General features: G+C 51.6%; 9 protein-coding genes across 9 annotated transcripts; 5 read left to right on the top strand and 4 right to left on the bottom strand.

Moving 5' to 3' along the window:
- Positions 1-287: 287 nt before the first annotated feature.
- Positions 288-1,632, top strand: CC77DRAFT_1096673 (hypothetical protein; the record flags this gene model as incomplete). The annotated part of the gene is made up of 3 exons (XM_018529857.1): positions 288-371; positions 422-986; positions 1,097-1,632. The coding sequence occupies 3 exons, from the start codon at positions 288-290 to the stop codon at positions 1,630-1,632; spliced, it is 1,185 nt and encodes a 394-aa protein (XP_018383495.1).
- Positions 1,633-1,836: 204 nt separating this feature from the next.
- Positions 1,837-2,756, bottom strand: CC77DRAFT_210830 (hypothetical protein). The gene is made up of 2 exons (XM_018530653.1): positions 2,085-2,756; positions 1,837-2,035 (listed from the first exon to the last, which is right to left on the bottom strand). Exons 1-2 carry the CDS (start codon positions 2,391-2,393, stop codon positions 1,976-1,978), a joined length of 369 nt encoding a protein of 122 aa, XP_018383494.1. The 5' UTR covers positions 2,394-2,756; the 3' UTR covers positions 1,837-1,975.
- A 641-nt stretch (positions 2,757-3,397) lies between these two features.
- CC77DRAFT_210867 (3-oxoacyl-reductase) lies at positions 3,398-4,654 on the top strand. Its single transcript, XM_018530655.1, has 3 exons — positions 3,398-3,585; positions 3,639-4,074; positions 4,125-4,654. The coding sequence occupies exons 1-3, from the start codon at positions 3,555-3,557 to the stop codon at positions 4,552-4,554; spliced, it is 897 nt and encodes a 298-aa protein (XP_018383493.1). The 5' UTR covers positions 3,398-3,554; the 3' UTR covers positions 4,555-4,654.
- Positions 4,655-4,885: 231 nt separating this feature from the next.
- Positions 4,886-6,662, bottom strand: CC77DRAFT_940951 (hypothetical protein; the record flags this gene model as incomplete). Its single annotated transcript, XM_018534756.1, has 2 exons — positions 4,886-5,293; positions 5,352-6,662. The coding sequence occupies 2 exons, from the start codon at positions 6,660-6,662 to the stop codon at positions 4,886-4,888; spliced, it is 1,719 nt and encodes a 572-aa protein (XP_018383492.1).
- A 737-nt stretch (positions 6,663-7,399) lies between these two features.
- Positions 7,400-8,239, top strand: CC77DRAFT_904549 (hypothetical protein; the record flags this gene model as incomplete). Its single annotated transcript, XM_018533613.1, has 1 exon — positions 7,400-8,239. A coding segment is annotated over one exon (840 nt), but the record flags the coding sequence as incomplete, so codon positions are not given.
- A 1,781-nt stretch (positions 8,240-10,020) lies between these two features.
- On the bottom strand, positions 10,021-12,581 carry CC77DRAFT_1022320 (glutamate dehydrogenase). Its single transcript, XM_018525438.1, has 4 exons — positions 12,050-12,581; positions 11,674-11,949; positions 11,508-11,618; positions 10,021-11,290 (listed from the first exon to the last, which is right to left on the bottom strand). The coding sequence occupies exons 1-4, from the start codon at positions 12,081-12,083 to the stop codon at positions 10,365-10,367; spliced, it is 1,347 nt and encodes a 448-aa protein (XP_018383490.1). The 5' UTR covers positions 12,084-12,581; the 3' UTR covers positions 10,021-10,364.
- A 298-nt stretch (positions 12,582-12,879) lies between these two features.
- Positions 12,880-14,470, bottom strand: CC77DRAFT_1022318 (Aldo/keto reductase). The gene is made up of 7 exons (XM_018525437.1): positions 14,335-14,470; positions 14,192-14,284; positions 14,126-14,139; positions 13,739-14,066; positions 13,480-13,553; positions 13,138-13,427; positions 12,880-13,052 (listed from the first exon to the last, which is right to left on the bottom strand). Exons 1-7 carry the CDS (start codon positions 14,371-14,373, stop codon positions 13,027-13,029), a joined length of 864 nt encoding a protein of 287 aa, XP_018383489.1. The 5' UTR covers positions 14,374-14,470; the 3' UTR covers positions 12,880-13,026.
- A 1,164-nt stretch (positions 14,471-15,634) lies between these two features.
- Positions 15,635-17,156, top strand: CC77DRAFT_210843 (hypothetical protein). The gene has a single exon (XM_018530654.1). It carries the CDS (start codon positions 15,918-15,920, stop codon positions 16,668-16,670), a length of 753 nt encoding a protein of 250 aa, XP_018383488.1. The 5' UTR covers positions 15,635-15,917; the 3' UTR covers positions 16,671-17,156.
- Positions 17,157-17,173: 17 nt separating this feature from the next.
- On the top strand, positions 17,174-20,858 carry CC77DRAFT_993399 (Med5-domain-containing protein). The gene is made up of 7 exons (XM_018536411.1): positions 17,174-17,853; positions 17,947-18,212; positions 18,258-18,320; positions 18,368-18,877; positions 18,929-19,100; positions 19,147-19,509; positions 19,563-20,858. The coding sequence occupies exons 1-7, from the start codon at positions 17,241-17,243 to the stop codon at positions 20,726-20,728; spliced, it is 3,153 nt and encodes a 1,050-aa protein (XP_018383487.1). The 5' UTR covers positions 17,174-17,240; the 3' UTR covers positions 20,729-20,858.
- Positions 20,859-20,989: the final 131 nt, after the last annotated feature.

Raw genomic sequence — 20,989 nt, 5'->3', positions numbered from 1 at the left:
ACCTGTATCCATCTCCATTATATGGTCCATAGATCATTTGACTATTGTCCAATCGGCGATGGAACACATGGCAGCCTCTGGGTTAATTGTCTATCCATTACATCGTTGTTTGCTCTCTCAGCTGAGCAGTGCGGGCGTCGCTACCCTCTGCTTCAACCAGTCACATGGGAGCGCGTCACTAGCGGCAACGCTAATTGTTGCTCTTTCCGTCTACAGTGTTTGTATACACTTTAATTTCAATCCATTCTTCTTTCAGATACAATTCTTGCACCAGAAAGTCGCCCACCATGCCAGGATTGACTGTCTGCAGAGGACAAGCTGTATCACTGGTTCAAGATCAAGATATCGTGCTCACAACCGAGCCTGGTTTGGTATGCCGCTTCCACCTGCGTGCTTCATCGACTACTGACCTTACGTGCAGTCCGATTTGACAATAACTATCATCGGTGCCGTTGGGGACGATGGCGTCAAGCACGTTACGGATTTACTTGTCGCCTCAGACATCTGCAAAAAGTCACCCTACTTGAGGGCGCTTCTTGACGATAGCGACGACAAGTCGGAGCTAACCTTTGGCGGAGATGCCACATCCAAACACGATGACAAAAACAAAGAGGCTGCCATAGTATGGCTTGCGAATCTTCACGAGCTTCCAGAGCAGCGTTTAGACGAATTGCGCCTCTTTGACGTTTCACTACTAGGCGTCTGGGAAGTCATTGCGCTGTGTGACTCCCACCATGACGGCGACATCAAGGAACACTTGGGTGATTGGTCCAACAAGTGGTATGAGAGGAACATGGTCAAGGCCAACTTGACTGTGCCGATTGCTCAAGCTCTTGCATACCCATGCTACATGTTCAACCATGCTATCGGCTATGCACGCGTCACCAAATACCTCGCCTACGAGCACGTCGGACACGTCAAGGAGCGCCCACCCAAGGGTTTCAAGGGTCCTAAGCACCTTCATATTAACGAGCGGATGTTCATCGGTAAGTCTCTCTCATCTTTCGATCCTTGTTTCTCTTTTGTTTATCGTCCCTCTTACATTTGTAAAAAAGGCATAAGCCGGGAAACGTTGAATACCAATATCAACGAATAGGTCCTTTAAATCGTGCCCGTGGAGGTCTGCGTAACTCCCTACACAAGTCACTGTACTCCCGCGTTGGTAGGATCCTTCGCTCTGATTCTTCGCTATGTTCCTGTTGGGACGCTACGATCGGTCGCTACCAGCTTGCCCTCACCAAGTGCGATGCGTGGCCAGTCGACGACGTCCTCAACTACTCCAGCATCGGCCAGGTCGTGCGTCGCCTCAAGGCCTTCGATTATGCGTATACTCCAAAATGCAATCGCTGCCGTAGCATCGACTGGGAGACCATCGTCCTCAAGGCTATTTCTAACACACTTGGATACTTCAACGGCATGTGCCTTGACTGTATGGATCGCAGCAAGCCTCGTGGAGACAACTTGGACGAGGAGTATGAGACGCACAATCAGCCTGTGGGAGGTCGCTGGGACACGCAGTGCCGCATCAAGCATGGACAGCCTACGTGGTACATCTCATGGCTCGGCCGACCGGACATGCGCGAGAAGATTCTCCGCGGTCCTGACGGCTACCGCGCACCTGAGGAGGAGTAAGTGTCTCAAGACGGGTGAATACAGCAGAGCATCTGAACCACATCTTGTTCACTTTCCTATCTGAATCTGTTCGGATGAGACTCATGGGGTGGTTGGGAGAAAGATTATGCAGTCTCTTTGGCCTGTATCGAGCCGAGTGGGTGGTCTTTACTGGAGCTGTCAATCACGAAATACAATGTGCAGTATTTAGTGCATTGGAGTCAAATCCAGGACGAACAATATGAACTTCATGTGATTCATTAAATACTAAACGCTCACAACATCGGGTATCTCCAGGCCTATCGTACACTTATCGTAGCGCCAATAACAAAGGAAACGGTTTCATTACTCCAGTCCAATATGCTTAGTACACACGGCGGGCGTTCCGGCCGTCAGTGCCATGCATGCGGCGAGTGCCAGCAGCCTATGTATTGTTAGTAAAGCACAGTGTATTATGAATGACAGTTGCTTACCTTGAGACCGGGTCTGCGCGTCAAAGAACCCCGTAGCTTCATCAACGCTCCACTGACCTTGTCACCCATAGTGGCATGGCGCTTATGGTGATGGACGGGAGCGGCAGTAGTAGCGTGACCGTGATGACCACCAGTGCGAGTCGTCCTGGTGGTTGTAGTAGTGGTAACGGTGGTGCCGCCTGTGCGCTTAGTGTGTGTGCGACGGTTTCCACCAAGAAGGCGGGTCTTAAGGGAAGGGCGCGCTGCACGTGTAGTGCGTGGTGAGGTGCGCACGGCAGTGCGGGGAGCGTGGCGGCGGGCGAGAGGCATGATTGCTTAAGTTGGTTTTGGTAGGATTAGGTTGATTGAGGTATTGATGAGTTGGATGTAGGGTTGAAAGTTCTTAGGATCGATTGCTTGTGATTGATAGTTGGTGTTGATATGTGAATTCACAAAGCGTGCTATAACTTCCATCTTATACTTCAAGGCACAATGCCCAGTGCTTTCGATCTGATCCTCTCCAAGTCCCTGAAATCAAGTTCTACCTTGCCCAGCACCCTGTATAGGGCTGCGATCGACTATCTAACGTCATGCAGGGACCCGTGCAAGATTGTACCCTGACGCATGAGTCGTGGCGCATGACGTGCCCTAACATTCTCTAACGGCTTTGGTGTGGCTCACTCAATGTAAGAGCGAGTTACGATGGCCGTTGGTGCTAGGGTCTTAGGATCGAAGTGAAAGGGCGAGGCTGGATGCGGTCATAGCGCGTTGTGTCTGGACCCTGATTTTAGCGCAGGGGTACGTCATACCTCTGAATAGCTTTATGAGCGTCATCGCAGGATTGTGAGGACTGCAACAACAGCGCCAAGGGGCTGGTGGAGATGAAATCTGACGAGAATGGAATGTTGAATCCATCGACATTGGTTCTGGCCCTTCCGAACGATGTGAAGTTGGTGGAGGTGTTGTAGGTCTGATCAACTCGATGACGTCGCGACCGAGAAGCTTGGTGGGGTTGCTACAGAAGTTGCCCCGAGTGACTTTCGTAAGTAATCCGAGATGCAGCTTCAATCTTCGTCTCAGCTCAAGCTACTTGTACACTCAAGAGGATATATGTGTCGATCGCAAGGCCGTGCGAAAGAGCGTGTTGAGGCTACGGGTAAGGCTGAAGCGACGTTAGCCGTTCCCACCAGTTCGTGCCAGCATCGATACATCGACCGATGCTATTCTATCGTCGATGGACAACTTAGCACCGCATTCTCTGATGTTCCGCCTAACTCTCCTACCACATTGGGCTCCACTCTCGCACATGAGCGTGCCGTGACAGCCTTGTGATGTCACAAGAAATCATGAACGTCAATAAAAGTTCCACCTCGAGCCACGATGGCCAGGACAACTTCACCAACTCTACCTTAAACCACACAATTGTGCTCAATCTCTCTGTCTTATAAACTCTTTACTAATTCCGAGATACCCATACAACAATCACGCATCATGTCTTCTAGCAAGGGCCAGTTCGAGCAGGGTAAATACACACCAAGCTTCTTTCCATGTGTTCCTGCTAATCCAATGTGACAGGCTTCCAGCCCGATGTTCAGCATCAGAAGGCCCCCGGTCTCGAGTCCAAACTCGACCCTCTCCCCAAGGTCGATGAGCTTCCCACACCCGAGGGAGGTGCTGAAAAGTACAAGGCTGCTGGCAAGCTCAAGGGCAAGCGCGCCATCATCACCGGTGGAGACTCCGGTATTGGTCGCTCGATCGCTGTTCTCTTCGCCATGGAGGGCGCCGACAGCTTCATCGCCTACCTCCCCGAAGAGGAGCAGGACGCACAAGATACCAAGAAGATGGTTGAGGAGAAGGGACAGAAGTGCTATACTCTTGCAATCAACCTGAAAGAGAAGGCGAACTGCCAGAAGGTCATCGATGAGGCCGTCAAGCAGATGGGTGGCATTGACATCCTGATCAACAACCACGCTTACCAGATGATGGTAAACGACATCAGCGACCTGTCTGAGTAAGTATCAACCCCAGGTTTCATCTAAGAAATTTTCTAACAACACATAGGGAGCAATGGCTGCACACATTCGACACCAACATCCACCCCTTCTTCTACCTTTCGAAATACGCCCTACCACACATGAAGCGCGGCGCAACTATCATCAACAACGCCTCCATCAACGCCTACGTCGGTCGTCCAGATCTTCTCGACTACACCTCAACCAAGGGCGCCATTGTTGCTTTTACCCGAGGTCTATCAAACCAGTACGTCGGACGGGGTATCCGCGTAAACGCTGTCGCCCCGGGTCCTGTCTGGACTCCTCTCATCCCTGCCACCATGAACGACGAAGCCATCAAGCAGTTCACCGCTCCTATTGGCAGGCCGTCGCAACCTAGCGAGATTGCTACTTGCTTCGTCTTCCTGGCTAGCAACGACAGCAGCTCTATTAGCGGTCAGACTATCCACGCCAACGGTGGTACTATCGTCAACGGTTAAGCATTTACTTCCCTGACTTGTCGCGGACGATGTATCTTACGACTTTATGAGCATGTAAAATATACTCAATGAATGAATCATAATACTGAACTTCTCTTTTCTATATGTTGAGCATTTGTGACGTTACCAGATGCCTCCGCATGTTAGTTGAACTCGACTCGATTACTTAGAAAGATTGAATGAATCAATCTCAAGTCATGTCACGCGTATTCATCGCGCTATACATGATGATCTATTCCACGTGGCATGTTCATTTTTCATACGCCGATGCTTGTAACAACCTATAAATCCCGTTACCTAGCTATAATACAGTATACCCACTTAAGAGATTTTAGTGGTGCGCAGTCCCATCCTGACGCGGAGTTGGGCCCTCCTTCATCTTCTTCATAATATTGCTCAATTTCGAGCCTCCACCACTTCTTCCTCCTCCTTCAATTTGTGATCCAGAGACTGGTGGCCCCTGGTACGCCGTCTTTCCTGGCACCGCAGATGGTCCTATACTTGGCTGGGAAGGAGGTGGCGGTGCAGCTCCGATTATAGGTGCTTGTTGTTGCTGGTGCTGCACTGGTGTTTGGTCCGCCATATGTGGCTGCTGTTGTTGGTTTGCGTATTGGCGGGCGCGTGCGGTTTCGATTTCCGATCGGCCTTTGTCGATTACGGCTTGGTTTTTTGCGTGGGCGGCGGGGTTGCGACGGTCGAATGTGTCGTTGAATGTTCCGCGGAGGGTTTCTCCCGCGCCCTGAGGTATGGTATTAGTATGTCTTTGTGTGAGTGGCTAAGCGGTTTGAAGGACTTACATGGATACCTGCTGCCGCCGCTTTGAGGTTTGCCATTGTGCTCTGCTTGTTCAAATCATGACCGGCTCGGTATGGGACCGGACGGTTTGGGTCGTTGTTTGGGTTGGAATTGATGCCAGACTGTAGGCTAGGGGGTATACTCGACGGCTGCTGGCTAGGCATGGGCGGCGGCATACCAGATTGCTGTTGCTGGTGCGCGGGTAGCTGAGGGATACTTGATCGCCGTTGTTGCTGTTGTCCCGGTACTGGAGGTACAGGCGGTACGCCTGCCTGCTGTTGCTGTGGTGGCATACCGTCAACAGGCACTTGCCGTGGAACTCCTTGAGGCGGTGCTCTCGCGGGATATGAGAAGTTCGCTCGATTCGGACTGCTAGGAGCAACTGGACTGACAACTTCCTCCATCGGGTTTGGCCGCTGAACACCAGGCGATACCGAGTCCAGCTCTACTCTATGCCGAATATTGTTCTTCGCGGGAATGGGCGGAGACGAAGAACCCTCGATGTTGGAGACTTGTGGAGACAGTCTGTTGCCTTGCTGGTTATTGTGCATAGGTACTGGCGGGGTTATGTTCTGAGGTATGGCAGATTGTGCTGATAGGCCTGGCCCTTGATGGTAGTGGTTGTCGGGCTGAGGAGGTGCCGGCTGTGGTGGGCTGGGACCAGAAGTGTGCACGCTTTGTGCAGAGCCAGTAACACTGTCGCGGGGCTGCTCTACGGTGGTGGAGCCGCCTGGGCCTGTCGTAGTGGTTGTTGTCGTTGTCGTGGTCGTTGTGACTGTGACGATGTTCCCAGTGCCGGCATCGCGGTACGTCTCCCTGCCCACATCCTCATGGCTTGAACGACTTTGGAGTGTTTGTTGAGTCTGTTGTGGAGGCGCAAGGGTATTATGGTTCTGTGCATTTTGTGGTGTAATTTGAGCAGGAGGTGCTTGATTGTTCGTGGCAGGTGGGTGGTGGTACTGTTCACCGGAGACGGGACGAGCTTGGTTCGCGAAGCTTGGATCTGCGCTGCTGCGCTCGCTACTGAAATATGCCGAGTCGGCATCCCTACGGGCCTTTTCCTTTTCTTCTTCCTTGTGAGTGTGGTTCAGACTATCCTTCGATGCCTTCTCTTTGGAAGAGAACGGATTGGACATGCGCCATTTTGATCGCTTTTCCTTCTCGGCGGACGTCATGTTCTCGGAGCCAGACATAGGTTGCGAGGAGTTAGCTGCTGGTTGACCACTCAGGCCTCCTGTCATCTGCTCAAGCTCTTGTCGTTCGCGACTCTTTCGCTTTTGAAGTTTGGCAGGCTGTCGGAAACCGTCATCCATTGCCAGCGGTATACCCAGATTCGGTTTGAGGAACGGACCCGGATACGATGCACACGCGAAGAATTGGTCCAAAGAACTATGATCGGAGCTTTTGGTCCTGGAATAAGAAAATACTGAAGAGATCCCAATCAATATGTGAGTGTGTCTAGAGATGCATCGTATCAGTAGCGGGGAAGCCTTTGTATCGAGGACGAAACCCGAAGCAAGGCTTCTCTGCCCGCTGAAGACCCCATGATATCATACCGTAGTTCTGTGGCGCAGGGCAGGTGTGGCACCCAATGGGGGATAGCCATCGCGCGGCGATCAGTGGAGGGACGGCTGACAGGCATGGATGTTGACGCTCAATGATGATGGAGGGAACCCTGCCAGCGAGCTATCCAAGTTTTCGGTCTGCGCTATGCTTCGCGCAGCTAGGCCATCCGGACCAATCTGGGACGTGTGAGGATTTGGCATTTACTAGTACACGGCAGAAGCATTCAATCGACACTTGCTCATATTCTGAGATATACCGCTTCCTCATAGTGAAAGGTGTACGAGCAGCCTTGAGGTGCTGCCCCCCGCACTCAGCCTTAAGCTCAGCCGCTCGGCTTAGCTCGAGGTAGTTAGTGGGGCTGAGCATTATAATCTCATCATGGCCACCAAGTTTCGAAAAGCATCTCAACACTCTTGTGGCCATGATTAAACGCTTCTCCTATTCTTGAAAACCATATCACTCTATAACTACATGCAGTTCAATCATGGCAGAGATAATAGGTCTGGTCGCCAGCGTCGTGCAATTGGCCGATGCAGGTCTGAAATTGTCATCGGCGCTGTACCAATATGCTGATGGGGTGGCTACTGCCGATCGAAGAATCAAGAATATCGCGAACGAAGTCAAACTTACAAGCTTCGTTATCCAAGAGCTGGGGGGCATTTTTGAACAAAACAAGACGGCAAACCTGATTTCGGGAAATGCAATTATAACGGCGAAGGAAACGATCAAAGAGTGCGATACGGTGTTTACAGAGATCAAGGTGATAGTCGACAAGACCAAATCAGGAAAGATGGGTCGATTTATGTTACCTTTCCGGGATAACAAGATCGAACTCCTACGAAGTCAGATCGACAAACTTAAGAGTACATTGCAGTTGTTGATGCAGGTACTCATATTTGCCCAGCAAGTTTCGTCAAACAAGCTCAGCTACGAGGCCGAAGCAGAACAACGAAAAGAGATCATACAATTGAGGAAAATCGCGAAAGAAGCAGCCGAAAAATACGAGAAGTCGCGGAGAAGCTTCAGTATAAGCGATGATGGTACCGCTGTGAATGATGACGAGCGGTCCCTACAAGAGGGTGATGGATTTGTTTCGCCTTCTGATCTTTTCAAGGCTGCTTCATCCATCAGCTCCGCGATCAATCCTGAAACACTTGCGACATGTGTAAACCATGTTCGAAACCTCTTGGTAGATATTGAGACATTGCAGCTTGCCCTGGCCAGGGAAGTAGACGGAGATGATCATTCAGATCATCATCAGAAGGCTATTGGGTCTTACTTCATCGCTCGCTCCCATCTCGACAGTGTTTTGCTTGGCAACTCCAAAGCCAAATTCACTAGCACACAAACCCAGCAAATCATCAGCGAAACGAGTGCCAAAAGCGCTGCATCAGAGCTTCAGCGAAAGTCGGTGCCTGATGCAGCACACGAGAAGTTACCCTACAGGCATACCAATACCGCTTCATATGCTGCGATAGTAGCAAAAGACACAGAACGAGTGTCTCGGCCAGAATTTTCGCCTGAAGAAGTACTGAAGATAAGAGAGCAACGCCTTCAAAAGTTAGCCCAAGAAGAGGTTCGACGAAGAGAGGGGACTGTTTCCTCTGCAAGAGACGCCCAATCCCCCAAGCGGCTTTCACTTTCGTCGCTCCAGCCATCGCAGTCGACCCGCGATGGCTCTCGTTCACCTTCCAGGTACTATCTCGTAGAAGAGCGTCGGCCATCTGCATCTAGTACGGGCCCTCTTCAAAACGGCCCGGGTCCCAAAAGAGATAAACCTAAACCGAGACCGGTTCTCGCTCATGCTCCTCCACCTGCACAGATTGCCTCTGAATACGATGTAAAATCAAATGCATCGTGCAGCTATACATCATCCCAGCATTCTTCTCCAAGCGCATACCAAGGTCATAAGACACGCGAGCATTCGCGTTCCCAGCGAGGAAATAAAGAAAGGGAAATCAGGGCGAATTTGGGGGTTTCAAACTCCCTACCCCCTAGACCAACATTGACGAAAACTCAGATACAGGAACAAAAGGAGTTACTAAGGGCAGAGGAAAAGGCGAAGACACGTCAAAGAGATGGTAGGTAGACCCGAATGGTATCAAAAGAGGCACAATGCTTGCATATCTCTATACCATGAAAACTAAGAAAACATTGCTGACGCTATTACCAACAGTGCCCAGAAGACGGAAAGATTCACAACAGAAGCTGAAATTGGGCGACTTCCTTGGAGATCAATGTAAGTTCATGAAGACCCTATACTGCAACAATCTACTGATACAGTGTAGCACTCGGATCCTGGGCAGACGAGATGGAAGACGGGCCTAAGAAAGTCCAAACAGAAAGAGGAGGTTTTGTCTCCAGTAGAGGTAATTCCAAACCATCCAATGTTGACGAGGTGGACGAATTATTGAGGGAATGGACTACCGTGCTCGGATGAATATTTGGTAGTTGGTATCGCAACAGTTCCACGCTTGTTGATTAAAGATGTTACATACTAAGAACACGCTCTGATTATTAAACTAAAAGACCCTGAACACTTTGACAAGGAACTACAATGTGCTGTCTCATCTAAGCAGCGTCCGATATCGACTTTGTCGGACCGTCGCACACTCCCAACCCTACATTTCCCGACATCGCCATCCCCCTCCGATATCGAAAGCCCAAGCCAGCCCAGGCAATCCGTCCGCGCAAAACATCTTTTCCGCGCCTGTTTTCCGAACCCGGCAGCTCACCACGGCTGCTGTGCGACGCGACACTTTCGCGCCCGGCCAGATTGCGCCGTGGCCGAGCGGAACGCGTTACTAGTTGTCTAGACATCACCGTACCACGCATCCGCCCACGTCTCGGCCTTCTGTGACAAGAAAATTTCACGTCATGTCGCGCGCGTGGGCGGGCCTAGCCAGGACCGGTAATGAGCTATGCTATCTTCTGCATTTGGGCCTTTTTGCTTCTTTCTCTGGTGGGGTCGGGATTTTTACGATTCTGTTTTGGCGGGGCATGACAAGAAGCAGGGGTATGGGGCGCGTGGAGGGGCAGGTAGGCAAGCTGAACGCCACATTTTGGTGCAGCGAAATTGAATTGCTTTTTCTATGGGGGGCTTGGTGACGTGATGAATTTTTGACTCGCGATCATGCTTGTGCTTCGAAGATGATTACCTTTCTTGGATTCATGCCACAGCTGGCAAGTGCGCCTTAAAGTTCATCGGGTACAAGTCCCGGTTTTGGCTGGGAAAGAGCTTGTGTGAATACAGTGTATTGGGAAGGCGCGCTTGTAAAGCAAGCATCAGGCTCACAGAATGAGAGAGTAGATGATGAAGTGTATCATGATCATATTCATGTAAGGTATCTATGTACAAGTGGAAGCATCCAGCTTCCGAACGCCAAATCCAATGAGAAGGTATCGTAAGGTATCATATACAAAAGGCAGCCCGCTTAGTAGCGACCCGTTCACCACCAGTCACCCTGGTCGTGCATGGCAGCAGCGACCTTGCGGAAACCGGCGACGTTAGCACCACCAACGAGGGATGGGAACTCGCCCTCGGCAGGAGTGAAGTACTCCTTGGCGGTACCCAGGCAGTTCTCGAAGCAGTCCTTCATGATGCCCTTGAGCTTCTCGTCAACCTCCTCGGCAGTCCATGACAGACGCTGAGAGTTCTGGGCCATCTCGAGACCAGAGACGGCGACACCACCAGCGTTGGCGGCCTTTCCGGGTGCGTACCAGATGGCCTCACCCTTCTTCTCGCGACGGTGAGCCTCGAAGACCTCAATGGCCTCCTGTGTGCAACCCATGTTGGAACCCTCAGCGATGAACTTGGCGCCAGACTCAATAAGAGCCTTGGCCTCGTCCTCGGAGACTTCGTTCTGGGTCGCCGAAGGAAGAGCAACGTCAACCTTCTTGACCTCCTTCCATGGGCGGGCACCCTCAATATACTTGAAGTTGTGGTTCTCCAGGGCAGTAAGAGCCTTGCGCTCCAGCTTGAGGGCGGCGATCTGGTTGATGACCTCGGGAGTGAAGCCCTTGTCGTCTTCGGCGATCAAAGCACCCTTGCTGTCACTGAGGGAGATGACGGTTGCGCCAAGCTCGATGAGCTTGAGAGCAGCGTACTGAGCGACGTTTCCGGAACCAGAGAGGGCGACGCGCTTGCCCTTGAAGGACTCCTTTCCTCCAGACGCGTAGTTGATCATGTGCTCAACGTAGTATACGAGACCGTAACCGGTGGCCTCGGGACGGATCAGGGAACCTCCCCATGAGCCGCCCTTGCCAGTGAGGACACCCTCCCAGCGGTTGCGCTCCGCTCGGTATGCGCCAAAGAGGTAACCGATCTCGCGACCACCAACGCCGATGTCGCCCGCAGGTACGTCTGTGTCGGCACCTGTAGTTTACGTAAGTGAAATGTTCCTAGTGGAGAAGCACGAAAGGAGCGCGAACGTCGCCGACGGGGCAGTGCCAGACAGACGGAAAGATAGGGCAACATGAACGCGCCGGATCTCGTTGGTCTGCTGTCGGAAGAGTATGCGAACCCGTTGAAGGGTGCATGCCCCACTGAGGCTGGAAGTGACGCGCAGGTACGCGCTAGGGTCAAGACCTACCGATGTGCTTGTTGAGCTCCCTCATGAAGGCAACGCAGAACTTGCGGATCTCGTTGTCGGACTTGCCCTTGGGGTCGAAGTCGCATCCTCCCTTGCCACCGCCCATGTTGACTGTTTGTGTTTGTTAGCTTGATGTTCTTATGCGATCGGCTCGGGTATGACGTACGGCCGGTGAGAGCATTCTTGAAGATCTGCTCAAAACCCAAGAACTTGAGGATGGATAGGTTGACGGTAGGGTGGAAGCGGAGACCGCCCTTGTAGGGACCGAGAGCGGAGTTGAATTGCACGCGGTATCCCTTCTGGACCTGGCACTCGCCCTTGTCGTTCTCCCAGACAACGCGGAACTGGATGATGCGCTCGGGGACGGAGACGACCTCGAGAGCCTTCTTGTATTCGGGGTTCTTGGAGAAGAGGGAGGAGGCCTCGAGGGTGGAGACGAGCTCTATGGAATGTTAGATGGAGTCGCAAATGGTAGAAAGCATAGAGTCAAAGTAGTAACTCGATGATTCTGCAGCGACATGACGCATGAGGTGGAAACGTACCCTTCCTGGCTTGCTCAAACTCAGGCTCAGACATTGTGATTTGATGGATTGTATTGGTGACTGGTGGAAGAAGTAGAGTGACAGAAACCGACACAGTTGAAGAGTCAAAGGTTGATGGAGAGAAGGCACAGGAGAGACAGTCTGGTATATATAATTACAGTTGACGGAAGCTAGATAGTTCGCCTGGGCTCGCGGTGACGGTACGGGAGAAAGTCGCACTCGATTTGAGTACGTCACAGAGGCCGGAAGATTGGGGTCATGGACCCTTCTCAGTGGTCAATGGGCTCTACTGCACGCCATGTTGATGCAAACCATGGTGTGCACTTTTTCTACTGATAAGGATCTGGCCAATGGGCGGGCGAGGACAAGTATCGCGGGGTGTTTGCACGTGAAGTAGCGGGGGCTCCGGCCACCTCAGGCTCGTGGCGGCCGTGTAATTGTCGAGGGTCAAACCATGGGAGGCGACGTGAAGCCGACGTCGGCGGGCGAGCTTGTTACGTTGAACATTCGCTAGTGTCTTGTCAGGGTAAAGGCAAAAGGCAGAGAGAGTGGGAGAAGCCGGGATGTGGGCAGGCGCTTTGGCCAGACAAGATTGTCTTGGCGATGCGGCGGCCTCCGCGGGTATGCATCTTTTGACTTGTTGCAGCGGAGATGCCGCAACATTACTGCTTCGTACATGCAACGTCAGTTTGACAACCTCACACTCCTACACAATACGGAGATATCCTTGATGCGACGTTGCACAGCCTCGTTAACTGTCGATGCGCCCTCCGGCATCAAGCAGATGCATCTGTTGCAGTCGTTGAGCTGCAAGATGACGGCTAAAGACTCCCAAGTAGTAGCATATTGAGGTTTGCATAGTCATGCATCGAATATACGCATAGAATATCACATTGGTTTTTTTTAACCGTGAAGAGGGCGATGCTCCCACCTTTCATAAGCTGGCACCCCCACGCGCGGATTCTCCGCCTCCACACTCAATCGCAATCGGTAGGATCCCAATCTGGAGAAAAATTTGTTTGTCAGTAAAGGCAGCGGGATGAGGGTGTTCATGTGACTGTGTAGACCAGACAGTTCAAGGAACTTACCGGTCACGAGATACTCGTCCAATCCGTCCATCGTCTCCATATCGCCATCCTCGATTTCGAAGCCTCCAACCTCCGAGTTCTCGATGATTCGCTCCTTCTTCACACTCTTAGGCAGCGGCACATAGCCGTGCTGTAGGCTCCAGCGGACCAACAGTTGGCCCGGAGTGCAATTGTATTTCTTGGACAGGGATACAATTTTGGGGTGCTTCATCCGCAAGGCTCGGACGAGGGGCGCGTATGCCTCTACAACAATGTTATGCTGTTGGCAAAAGGAAGTAATATCCTTCCGTCTAGTGTCCAGAATCAGTATAGTCATACACATAGTTCACACAGGGAGCTCACGTGTTGAACGGGTGAACCTCGATCTGATTAACCGCTGGAGGTATCGTAGGATTCGAGTCCAATAATTCTTGCAGCTAGACTGTTATTAGTGATTGACTTCGGCGACGTTGGAAGTCTTGTGATGGCCATGGCTAGACTACAGATCCAATAAGGGGATTACAACGACTTTCCCATCCCGGGTATACGTTCGCACTAAAGGTAGGATACGGGGCTACCCGAGACAACTAAAGCAAAAAGACGGGAACCAGGGTCTACTTACATGTTTGACTCCATAATTGGAGACGCCTCCAGTCTTGACTTCGCCGTCGTGAATTGCGTCCTCCACCGCTCGCCAGCTATCAAGACGCGCTTGCTTGCCTCCATATGGAGAATGTAGCAGGAACAGGTCGATGTAGCCAAGACCTGCTTCCTTGACTGATCTCTTAATAGCTTTGCGGGCCGTCTCGTATGCGGAGTTGGATGCCAACTTGGAAGTAAAGTGGATGTCTTCGCGTTTGAGAGAGTCTGTGTTTGCATCACTTGAGAGAAAGTCCGAGATGGCTTTTCCGGTCTCTTTCTCGTTATGGTACATCTGAGCTGAGTCGACTCTGGGTATACGTCATCTATCAGCTGCGGTACAAAGGTTGTGCCCCGTGATGCTACTCACGCTCGGTAGCCAGCCTACAATTGTGAGCATGGTGTTTACTGATCATCAGAAACAGCCGAAACATACCTCCAACGCCCATCGGACGGCTTGATAAGTCTCTTTCCCGGACGTCAAATAGACGCCGAGATGAATCGTTGGCATTGATAAGCCATTAGGAAGCTGCCAAAGTTAGACACGGGCGGCCAATTGTACAACGATTTTCAACGCACCTTAGTCCGTGACGCCAATGAGAAGGAGGATTGTGCCATGTTCACTGCTGAGGCTATGTTGTGCATAAACCAAAGTAGATCTGCGATGCTGCAAGAGGCAAGCCACGATAGCGGCAGAGGTAAATGGATATCCTCGGCGAAATGGTTACATCATGGCTCGCTTGCGACCGGGGTCTTCACTTTATTGTGGGTGCGTCACGATCACGACTTTGAGATCTCAAATGCAGCGGCTATGGCTGTGCAGCGTCCCTGGTCAACTGCACCTGCAGTAAAGATGGCGTTACACATGCAAAAGCAAAAAGGCGATATGTGTGTGAGCAACCTATAGCGCCCGCCAACTGTGTCGTGAGGGCGGTGCTTGCCGATTGGGGCGCGTTCCTCTAACCTTTGCACCATGCGACTAGCTCTCGCCGCGATGGACCCGAGTGCCCAGTGCCCGGTCGTGCAGTGTCTCGTTAACTCGTATGGCAGCCTCACCGAGGGCTTGAAGGCTTGAATGATCGGCGATGAACGGTTCTTCTTCAGCCTGATGCGCTGCCGTGATACTGGAAGGGACAGGCAGCGCATTGGTGGGCGCCCTTTTATTGTGGCTCTCGGACACACGAACATCCGTTTTACATCCCATGGCTGTGGATCCCCTACCACGATTGACGAGATCTATAGCCAGGGCGTTTGAAGGCGCCTGTCATTCTAGTCATTCTAGCCAACTTGAATGATGACAAAAAAGACCCAACGCACTCAGAGAGGCTCAGAAGCGAATCTGGCTCGACGCGCCTGGATCTCGGCGTCTCCGTCGATGTATGCCAACTGTCTGGGGTCGCAAAAGGACCATCATTGCGCAGCAAAATCTACAAGGAACGTTAAAAAGGGGGGCAGCGTTCGGCTGAAGCGCACGCAAGCAACCAACGACAGCACAGGCAGCGCAGTCTTAACGACACTTGGTTTACACAGTTTTTGAATAGACCGACTTTGGGGCCGTCGACCATCCGCCAACCCGCGAACTGCGAAGCCACCATCTCCGTCCCCACCAGGCTTTATGCCGCCGCTAATTGGCTCGGCAACCTGAGTCTACTTGTGAAGGATCAGAGGAGCCCGCGTGGCTCGACTTGATCACCACCGGGATTATTCTCAAATCGAGTCCATCTCACGGAGGCTTCAATAATTCCTCGCAAGGTTAGCAGGGCGGCGTCGACCGAAGCCACACCATATAAGCAAGTTCTGAAGCCTCATCATCTGTATACTCAACCTCTTGCATGTATAAAGCATCTTATCGCGCCCGCTATACATGCTGCCATAAGCTCAAGCAACAAACATATTGCAGCAGCCTTAAACTAGCCGCCCACTGGGTCGTTTCGTCATTGATCCTACTTCTCGTCACAACCTGTCAGAAACCTGAGACCCTGGCTTCCTTGGGCTTCCTTAGCTAAACCCGACATTTTGCACCGGCACGTTTATTTGACATTGGTTGCACCCAGCTCGGTAAGTTGCGAGCTGCGAGTACACAAACTGGTGTTCTTCTCCAACCAGCCAACCAGCAGTGCTGACTTTTGCCGTTCCTGCAGTAGCCCCTACTGCCCTCCATCATGGCGAATTTACCCGGATTCACCACCAACTTTCCCGCGGGATACCCAACCTTTCAGACAGGGCGTGGTGGAACTTTTGCGCGCGGTAGCACCTCTTCAGGAGGCTCGCCATCTGTCCCAAACGCATCTTCCGAGCCGCACTTCGACATCTTCGACTGGCACCCGGCGTATCAGAGCTGCCAGCGCTACTTCCTCGACCATGCTCAACACGATAACGGCGTACAGGCCGTTTGCGCCCTCATCAACATCCGCCTGCCATTCCAATGGACACAAAATCCCCTCATGAACGCATCAGGGCCGCTGCCGCACTCGTCGGGCGCTGCTGCTTACAACATGCCTTGGCCCCGCCAGGGTCCTGTCACCAATTCGCGAGGCCAGCCGGCCCCGGCATGGGTGTCCCTTGTGCCCTTCATTCGACGTCTCGTCATCACAGGAATGGACAGTCCAGGAATCATGCACGGCTTTTTCGGCGAGGACTGGAGGAAGGGAGTTGGCCCAATGCACGAGTGTGAGCGTCGCAACTACCTCTTTGCAGCCAAGAGTGTGGGTTGGGCCAAGGTCAAATGCCAGTACGACATGTCGCCGCACGAGTCGGTGCCCTTCCTGAAGCCACTGCAGGAGGTTCAGCTGGCCGAGATTGAGGGGGCCGAGAAGACGTGGAGTCAGTGGCTAGCCATGGAGGACTGGATGGTGGGCCCACGCGCACCGGATGCGGACGACCAGCCACAGGATGCTCGTCGCCGTCCATCTTGAAGTTTGGCTTGGAGTATGGCGTTGTTTAGTGCACGATAGTGCTCGATGGTCGTCAAGCATCATGGTCGTAATCCGCGTCGCACCAAGACGTGCGTAGGTTTTTTTGGATTTGCGAGAGCTAGGGTGAGCGGTCAGTGTTCAGCGATCAGCACTATGCGCCACCAGTACGCGGTGGTTGTACATGTTTCACAACATGAGCAAAACGTTTTTCATTGTAATGTAAACTGTTTTCGATACCATCAATGTTATGTTACTATGTTAGTCCTGACGATCTGTGTCCCTTCCACATTCATCTCCTTGCGCATTCAACTCGAATACAATTTCTTATTCGTGGCTGATAGTACTAAAGGCCCGACGAGTGATTTTCTTCTGCTGGCAATACACGTGGAAAAAGTTCCAAGGTTCCAAAGTTCTGTGCGGCCCGCATCCGTGGATCGTGCCTGCCAAGAAGCTTCGGCCAGCCTCAGCTACCTACGATTGCATTTGTTCCTCGCCAGAACACACCTCATATTCTTTTTCTTTTCAACAACCGGCCCAACCTTCGGGGCGTATTTTTAAAGCACATGTACCATGGAGTCCATGATTAAGGAATGGTCGGTCTTTTTGGATAAGTGCCTCGAGCGGCGTATCCAACCTGATTTGTTCGCTGCAGCCGTCGCGCAGCTCCACGCGAAGTCTCCACTGCCCGGCCGGAAGCTTGCTGCACTGGTGCTTCGACCACGCGTCGCAGGTTCCAACAACATCGATCCACGTTCTATTGTCTTTCTTGAGCAGCTACTGGCTTTGAAGAAGGTCGATGCCTCTGACGTCCTGACGCTGACGTTCCTGTACTCCAAGGATCGCCTTCCAGTCAAGACAGGCGACGAGAAACCAACCAAGGAGGCGCAATGGGACAATCCACCAGAACTCGAGGAAATTGTCTTTCATCGCTTACACAAGGCTTTTGCTGCAGAAGAGCGGCCTATCAACAATACTGAAGGCCTGCGCACACTTATTGTCTTGACAAGATGGATGCAGGCAATGGTGACCTCGCATACGAGCGATAGCATGATCCAGGCCATGGCTGGTATTCAGCAGCCCCAGCAGCACTCTATTAATGTTCGGGAAGGCCTTGCAATGCTTGTGATTGGCGTAGTAGAAAACTCAAAGATCCTGCGGATACTGAATAATCCCAAAGGCAAAGGTAAGCGGCTCTCTTACTTTCGTAAAATCTTCCTATGCAAAGCTCAAAACGACTCTTTCGATCCTTGGTGACTGCACCACTCACATAACTCAGATATACGCAAGAATTTCATTCAATCGTTCTCTTCGTTCATCCCGTTTCTCTCCAACAACTCGGGCGGATCGCATCAATCGTTACAACTAGCTGAAAGATTGGAACTCTCACAGAAACGGCATGATTTCTACGAGAAGCTTCCTAACGTCAACGGTGAGGAGAATGGGAACGCAGGTCTTGAAGTCGCTGCCCTTCAGCTCGATGCTGTAATGGAGCTCCCACAAGTGAATACGCGAGCCGGTCTCTACATCTTCTTGAATGCATTGGTAAGTCATACAGATGTTGAGCTAGTCTATTGCTAAAAGTTCAAGCTTGTCGCGCGTCCTCTAACCGATGACTTCATCATTATCAATCATCTTCACTCACGATACAAGGTAAGGTGGTGGTCTCTCATTCCGGGAGAGATGCTGACTCGTCATAGTTGGAAGCGCAGAACATGGCCACAGACTTGATCACCGCTGCTTTTGATGTTCTTGCCAACGCCATGTATCGCAGTGAACCGCCACAAACCATGTTCTATCTGAAATCTTTCCTAATCAATAAGGTGCCATTACTCCTGGCACAGCTGACCGGATCGATATTCCCCATGACAGTCGAGATGTGCATCACTCAGGCACTCAGTCATGTGGACCCCCATGCATTTCCATCATTCTCGCAAGGGTTCGATGATATCATGGGAAGCAATAACAACTCCCTCTCCGATGTCAGGCAAGACTTCCTCAATGCCTGTGCGCTTCATGCTCTCATCCCAACGGGTACCGTAGAGCGGTTGCTTGGTGAAGCCCCCATGCAGGGCCCACCTTCGAAGAGATACGAGAGGAAAGAATTGCTAAACCAGTGCAAGTCAAACTTTGACAAAGTCAGCACATTCATCGACGAACTTGAGAGCCTGGACGGAAATGCGGGTGCCATAGTCGCTGCTGTTACAGATGTACGACTTGATTGCATGACTTCCAAAAGAGACTTGCTGACATGAATACAGTTTATAGCACACCTCTGTGAAACTCAAACGACTATGTACTTGAAGCAACTATCCTCGTTACTCTTCAAGAAACCGCAGGCAATGGACGTAATGCTCCAATTCACCTCACCAGCGAGCATTCTGCGACCTCTATGCCAATTTCTTGACGACTGGCACTATGACAGCGATCAAGGTGAGTTCTCAACAATACTAGTGTTGTATTCCGCTGACACATGTAGGCGAATACCAACCAGTATACGACGAATTCGGTGCGATACTGGTCCTCGTCATGGCATTCATACACCGCTATGATCTTACGTACCACGACATCGGTATCGGTCATGATACGTTCATCGCCAAACTTTTGAAACGTGGTCATCATAGCATGCTGCCCGACCAACTGAGTGAAGAGCAAGGCAAGCATCTTGGTAATTGGCTAAAAGGACTCTACGACGCCGATAAGGAAGGGCTTAGCAACGAAGTCTTTGCATCTTGCCGTCCTCAAGATTTCTACCTCATAGTTCCCACATTATTCAGGCAGACAGTCGTGGCATGCTCGACTGGAGTTCTGTCATTTGAGTCGGTCAAAGGTGGTTTAGAATGTAAGCTCATCCTGATACCTTTCGTTAAACCTAGCATTACTGACCCGTCCCAGATCTCGGAGAGACATTCTTATTGCCATCCTTAATAGAAGGTCTTACCTGGATGGCCTCATACGCGCTCCTTCAAACGCACAACGATCTCGATGCAATGATCCGTATATTCAACGAAGTCATACTAACGACTCCCTCCTCTGGCGACGCACAAGCTATGCATTCGACTATAATAGCTATGGTTTCTAGTCGCCTGGAAAAGTGCTTCCGCACGCTACAGCGACGTGAGCCGAACCGAACGACACTCGAGCCTTTTATCCAGGCGATCAAAGTTCACGCATACTACGAACGTTCCGTGTACGCTAGCTTGAAAGAGGTAGATCAGTGGACGAATGCGCCGAACAGCACTCTCAACTCATCCATACGGCACACCATACAGCAACTGTCACAGTGGGCTTCGACCTCGTCGTTACAGCCAAATCCACCTGGCTACACACACCGCCAGATCTATGCATCGCTCAAGATGCTGGGTGCGACGAGAACACTGCGCGCAGTTGTAGATGAAGTAAAGGCACAGACAGATACTGGCAACGGTGCGGCTGCACTAGACATCGGCGTGTCCATCATCTGTGCTCCCACTGTCGAGGATAGTCCCATCACAGTTGACTGGGTAGGAAGCTCAATACCAGCGCCGCCCCAACAGCGAAATCACATGAATCTCCGCGAAATGCTCAAGCAAGAATTCGAGAGCGCTGCAAATCTGGTTGCGACAGATCCCCTAACGGCGGAGACAATAGTACGCCTGCACCGCCGCGTAGAAGCACACTTTGCCTCCCTTGGTGAAGCTGGACTCCAAGCACCGCCTATCAACATCCCAAGTGTCAATATCGCAGATATGCAATCGCAAACCATATCTGACGATCTCAACCGAGCTATCGACGATGCGGCCGCTGCAACAGTTGTTGATGACATCTCCAACATGGACAACAAAGCGCTACAGCGCAGTATGGACGAACTTACGGGTCCTGAAGGCCTGGATCTATCAAGCATCGGTATGGGTAACGGCGATGCGGGAGCGGGTGATATGAGCACGGATCTGGGTAATCTACCCGATCTGAATCTGGGCGACATGGGTAGTATGGGCATGGATATGGATATGGACATGAACATGGATATGGGTGGAGGTGGAGGTGACGATGACTGGGGGTTGGATTTCGATAACATGTAGCAGATGTTGTATGAAGGGGAGTTGCTTGGATAAGCGCTTGGATCGGACTTGACTGTTTGGACATCGAGTCTAGAGACTACCAGTACCGCATCTTTGGAGTTGTTCTTTGAATAGATTATGTTACCACCGGAAGTAAAAACGGATTCGGTGTGATTATTGCGCCAAATGTACCGAGGTAACAAACACTAATTCGGAAACGGCATGAAGTAAGATGGATGGAGCGGGGTGTACCTGCATAGCTCCGGAAGCTCTTGCCCCACC

This window comes from Alternaria alternata (assembly GCF_001642055.1).
Source record: "Alternaria alternata strain SRC1lrK2f unplaced genomic scaffold CC77scaffold_16, whole genome shotgun sequence".
Classification (NCBI taxonomy): Eukaryota; Fungi; Ascomycota; class Dothideomycetes; order Pleosporales; family Pleosporaceae; genus Alternaria; species Alternaria alternata.
Note: the sequence above shows the minus strand (reverse complement) of the source record. Positions and strands in the feature narration are given on the sequence as shown.

Excerpts from the sequence above, each read along its gene's own strand:
- CC77DRAFT_210830 (XM_018530653.1), bottom strand. The coding sequence starts at position 2,393 with ATGCCTCTCGCCCGCCGCCACGCTCCCCGCACTGCCGTGCGCACCTCA. Across the intron at positions 2,036-2,084 it reads CGCGCAGACCCGGTCTCAAG|GCTGCTGGCACTCGCCGCAT; the intron begins GTAAGCAACTGT and ends AACAATACATAG.
- CC77DRAFT_210867 (XM_018530655.1), top strand. The coding sequence starts at position 3,555 with ATGTCTTCTAGCAAGGGCCAGTTCGAGCAGG. Across the intron at positions 3,586-3,638 it reads CAAGGGCCAGTTCGAGCAGG|GCTTCCAGCCCGATGTTCAG; the intron begins GTAAATACACAC and ends CCAATGTGACAG. Across the intron at positions 4,075-4,124 it reads GACATCAGCGACCTGTCTGA|GGAGCAATGGCTGCACACAT; the intron begins GTAAGTATCAAC and ends AACAACACATAG.
- CC77DRAFT_1022320 (XM_018525438.1), bottom strand. The coding sequence starts at position 12,083 with ATGTCTGAGCCTGAGTTTGAGCAAGCCAGGAAGG. Across the intron at positions 11,950-12,049 it reads GTTTGAGCAAGCCAGGAAGG|AGCTCGTCTCCACCCTCGAG; the intron begins GTACGTTTCCAC and ends AACATTCCATAG. Across the intron at positions 11,291-11,507 it reads GGAGCTCAACAAGCACATCG|GTGCCGACACAGACGTACCT; the intron begins GTAGGTCTTGAC and ends CGTAAACTACAG.
- CC77DRAFT_1022318 (XM_018525437.1), bottom strand. The coding sequence starts at position 14,373 with ATGGCACAATCCTCCTTCTCATTGGCGTCACGGACTAAG. Across the intron at positions 13,554-13,738 it reads CCAATTATGGAGTCAAACAT|CTGCAAGAATTATTGGACTC; the intron begins GTAAGTAGACCC and ends ATAACAGTCTAG. Across the intron at positions 13,053-13,137 it reads GGACGAGTATCTCGTGACCG|ATTGGGATCCTACCGATTGC; the intron begins GTAAGTTCCTTG and ends ATTTTTCTCCAG.
- CC77DRAFT_210843 (XM_018530654.1), top strand. The coding sequence starts at position 15,918 with ATGGCGAATTTACCCGGATTCACCACCAACTTTCCCGCGGGATACCCA.
- CC77DRAFT_993399 (XM_018536411.1), top strand. The coding sequence starts at position 17,241 with ATGGAGTCCATGATTAAGGAATGGTCGGTCTTTTTGGATAAGTGCCTC. Across the intron at positions 17,854-17,946 it reads GAATAATCCCAAAGGCAAAG|ATATACGCAAGAATTTCATT; the intron begins GTAAGCGGCTCT and ends CACATAACTCAG. Across the intron at positions 19,101-19,146 it reads GCACTATGACAGCGATCAAG|GCGAATACCAACCAGTATAC; the intron begins GTGAGTTCTCAA and ends TGACACATGTAG.